The following is a 4,520-nucleotide window of genomic DNA, read 5'->3' on the forward strand; positions in this document are numbered from 1 at the left end:
CAAGACTGTCACTGTGCAGAACCAAGACTGTCACTGTGCAGAACCAAGACTGGTGTCGCTGGGCAGAACAAGACTGTCACTGTACAGAACCAAGACCACTGTCACAGAACCACAGAACCCTGTCGACTGCTGCAGAACCAAAACGCTGTCAGCTGTGCAGAAACCAAGACGTGTTCACTGCTACAGAACCAAAGACTGTCACTGTCTGCCACTGAAACCAACAACTGTCACTGTGCAGACCAAACTGCCACTCGCAGAACCAAGACTGTCACTATGACAGAAACCAAGACTTCACTGTACAGAACCTTGACTAGACTGTCAGAAACAAGACTGTCACTGTACAGAACAAGGACTTCACTGTACAGAACCAGACTGTCACCTACAGACCAAAGACTGTCACTGTACAGAACCAAGACTATGACTGTGCAGAAAAACAAGACTGTGCGACTTGCAGAAACAAAGGACTGTGCTGTGCAGAACCAAGGCTGTCGCTGTGCAGAAACCAAGGCGGTCGCTGTGCAAACAAGGCTGTCACTTACAGAACCAAGACTGTCGCTGTGCAGAACCAAGACTGTCGCTGTTACAGAACCCAAGACTGTCGCTGTGCGAGAGCAGCAAACAAGACTGTGCGCTGTGCAGAACCAAGCTGTCGCTGTGCAGAACCAAGGCTGCGCTGTGCAGAACCAAGACTGTCGCTGTGCAGAACCAAGACTGTCGCTGTGCAAGACCAAGACTGTCACTGTGCAGAAACCAAGACTTGCCTGTGCAGAACCAAGACTTCGCTGTGCAGAACCAAGACTGCTCGCTCGTGCAGAACCAAGACTGTGACTGTGCAAGAAACAGACTGTCTGACTGTGCAGAACCAAGGCTGTGCTGTGCAGAACAAGACTGTCGCTGTGCAGAGCCAAGACTGTTGCTGTGCAGAACCAAGACTGTCAATGTGCAGAACCAAGACTGTCGCTGTGCAGAGCCAGGGTGTGCTGTGCAGGACCAAGGCTGTGACTGTGCAGGACCAAAGGCGTCACTGTGCAGGACCAATGCTGGCCTGCTCGCTGTGCAAAAACAAGACTGTTGCTGTGCAGAGCCAGATGCTGTCACCCATCCAGAGTAACCTAGCACTCCTCTCTGTGGCAGCTTACTCTACACACTGACCTCCTGCTGCCCTCTTAGATGTCTCCACCACACGAGACACGTGTGCAACGTGAACACGCTCATCTGTGGCCAGGATCTCTGTTCTGGAGTATGTCCTTCCAGACCGACTGCCCTCCTCCTATAATGATGTCAGACATAATGCATTTATTTATATGTTATTTACCTTTATTTTACCAAGTTGGTTGATTGAAAACATATTCTTATTTTCTTTCTTTTGTTGAGTTTTTGTAGAGAAGAGTGAAATCACAGTACTATACTAGTTATCTTCTTTTAACATGTGTTTATGCTCTCCAAGCTGAGTGCAATGTTCAAACACACCAGGTATGGCCGTGGTGTGGCATCAATACCGTTTCTGTCTCCTTGGCTTCAGATCTGGAGAGGTCTGTCCCATCTGACTCCTCCACTTCCTGCTCAGGGCATCCTGGGTATATAAAGGCCTGTAGGTGGGAGGGTCGGAGGAGAGAGTCATCCCTCTCTCCATCGCTGTCTATGGAGTCCAGGCTCAGCCTATAGAYAGAGATGATTCAACTCCATTTAGCGGACACCACTAGCTTTTATCCAAAGTGACTTATAGTAGTGCGTGCATACATTATTATTTTTTTTTTTGCATTGGTGACCCCAGCGGGAATGGAAACCCGTGACCCAGGCGTGGCTAGCGACATGCTCTATCGACTGAGCCACAGAGGATCATATGTAGGAGCTGTTCATGCTAGTAGTAGCATAAAGACATGTACATGGTTGTTATTGCAACTTTGRATGATATATCAAGACTCTGATCTATTTTGATACTTGTTATTATTTAAGGGTGGCTTTTGGTGCCTAAAATAAAACGGCAAGTGAAAATGACATTTATTAAGTGTAAATGTCTTATGAGAATGTGAAAATTATGTCCACCAACACAGATGACTCATTATACAATGCAATGGCTATTTCAATGTACTGCAGCGAGCTAAATCAGGGTCACACAGAGTGTTTCTGGGTAGTTTTAAACAAATCTACTTAGAAACAAAAGTATACACTTCACACACATGGTTATGGAATTTAAAAAAAAAGAAGACACCTGTACCATGTCAGATATAGAGTTTAAATGTATATAATTTTGAGTTTGCATCCCAATATTAGACTTTATATACATCACAGAAGACTGAAATATAACAAAACCGGTTGACATAGAAACACCGGATATTCTGCAGATTTTTGAAATAATGTTGATTAATTATGAAATTATGAAAAATATGAATAACATTCCACACAAGAAGCCGCTAAGTCATTTGACTGCAGGAAAGGGCTACATATCAAATAAATGTTATTTGTCACATGAGCCAAATACAACAGGTGTTACAACAGGTATAACAGACCTTACAGTGAAATGCTTACTTACAAGCCCTTAACCAACAATGCAGCATTAAGAAAAAGAAGAAAACAAGAAAAGAAGAAGAAATAAGAAGCAACAAATAATTAAAGCGTAGCAGTAAAATAACAATAGCGAGGCTATATACAGAGTCAATGTGTGGGGGCACCGGTTAGTCGAGGTAATATGTACATGCAGGTAGAGTTATTAAAGTGACTATGCATAGATAATAAACAGAGAGTAGCAGCAGAGTAAAAGGAGGGGGGGGGGGGTGGCAATGCAAATAGTCTGTTCAGGAGTCTTATGGCTTGGGGGTAGAAGCTGTTTAGAAGCTTCTTGGACCCAGGTGGGTAAGTTGAAGAGCGGAAAGAAAGGTGAAACATGAAAGAGGAAATGTATGGTGTTGTGGTGTTTCATTAATCGTTTATCTTATCGTGGCCTTGTCTACACTGCAATTTTTAACCCAAGTTGTTATGTGTTGAAGTGTCAGACTAAAACCACAAGAGAACTTTCAGAACTCATTTAAGGACACAGAGAACTAGAAGCAGAAGTTCTCTGGTCTCTGAGATGTAACCGCTCATGTTACCGGAGATAATTCTAGTCGAAGCCAAAGGGCTTATTTGTTGTCACGAGAGTGAAATGTTAAAGTAAGAAACCAAAATAATACAGAGATCATCTGAAAACATGCCTTTTTGTACAGTTACATTAAATATAATTATTATTCTATAATTTTTTGTTGTTGCTGAAGTCATTTACTTATTTGCTGAAGTCATTTACTTATTTGCTGAAGTCATTTATACTTATATTGTCATTAAAGGTGCTTCACCTGGAATTTCTTAGAATTGGAAGCTAGGGGAATTGCAACAGCACTAGTCTGCAGTCAAAACAAATCTACCCCTCCCCCACAACCCCTTTCACAGTAACAAGGTGGAGACTCTCGCCTGAGCCTTTTACTTTCGGTTTTAGTCCACCAGCTGGTGGACAGCCAATCACGACACTGGCGGGTAAGTAACACTGTGAAACACTATCATTCCACTATTAATGCAGATATGTTATGGACATTTTCTGAAATTACAATGCAAAAATTCCCCCCCAAAAATTCTATTTGTAGCACCTTTATTTAAAAAATGTTTTGTTAAATGTAAGGAATTTACAGCAATTAGCATAAGATTTTTTTTGACAGTTATATCATTGATTAACGTTCAACATAATCAGACTAATAGACAGGTTGTTACCATACCATTCACACAGACGGACCTAACGTGTGTGTTTTGTCCTATATTTATATTGTATTTATTATTATTTTTAAATTCATCCCACCCATTCTCGCAGGAGGCCTTTTGCCTTTTGGTCGGCCGTCATTGTACATAAGAATTTGTTCTTAACTGACTTGCCTCGTTAAATAAAGGTTCAATACAATAAATACAAATAGTGAGTTGAGTGGAGAGAGAGGGCCTTACCTCCTCCCCAAGTCGATGGGAGACATGGGCATGCCCAAGCTGTGTCTCCGTGATGTAGACATGGACCTGATCAGGATAGGGAAGCTCTCTCTGTCAGAATCCATCATGTCTCCTTGTCCTCCTGGTCCATTCAGATTCACCATAGTGCTCACCACACCCACAGGGTCCACCGACTCACTGTTATAGCCGTCCATGGCACTGCCTGACAGCAACAGGTTAGGGTTGAACTGGGTGACCACAATAGTGTGATGGGGTATGGATTTGTTTTCAGTCTCTTGATAGGGATATGGATAGGGATGTGGATTGGGATGGAGCTGGGAGCTGTGCTGGGGACTGTCTCTATATCTACTGGGAAAGACCAGGGTAGGAGGGCTTGTTTCTGTGGTAACTGATACAGAGTGTACCCCTTGATGGTCTTTGTAATAGTTTGAGTCTATGAAGGAGCAGCTTAAACTCAGCAGATCCTCCACACTGCTGTCTACATCCTCATCCAGGCTTGGGTTCTCATAATCACTTTCATCCTCCTGAGGGGAGGGAGGGAGAGGGGGAGGGAGAGG

The 4,520-nt window shown here is 43.3% G+C and overlaps 1 protein-coding gene across 1 annotated transcript in view; it reads right to left on the reverse strand.

Annotated features, from left to right (window-relative positions):
* The window catches only part of arhgef18b (rho/rac guanine nucleotide exchange factor (GEF) 18b), a 100,532-nt gene extending 96,305 nt beyond the window's left edge, over positions 1–4,227 (reverse strand). Inside the window, 3 exon segments of the mRNA XM_070447450.1 lie at positions 1,140–1,270; positions 1,500–1,659; positions 3,964–4,227. Coding sequence (XP_070303551.1) covers positions 1,140–1,270; positions 1,500–1,659; positions 3,964–4,157 — 485 coding nt within the window. The 5' untranslated portion in view covers positions 4,158–4,227.
* Between the last annotated feature and the right edge of the window lie 293 nt (positions 4,228–4,520).

This window comes from Salvelinus sp. IW2-2015, linkage group LG16, assembly GCF_002910315.2.
Source record: "Salvelinus sp. IW2-2015 linkage group LG16, ASM291031v2, whole genome shotgun sequence".
NCBI lineage: Eukaryota > Metazoa > Chordata > Actinopteri > Salmoniformes > Salmonidae > Salvelinus > Salvelinus sp. IW2-2015.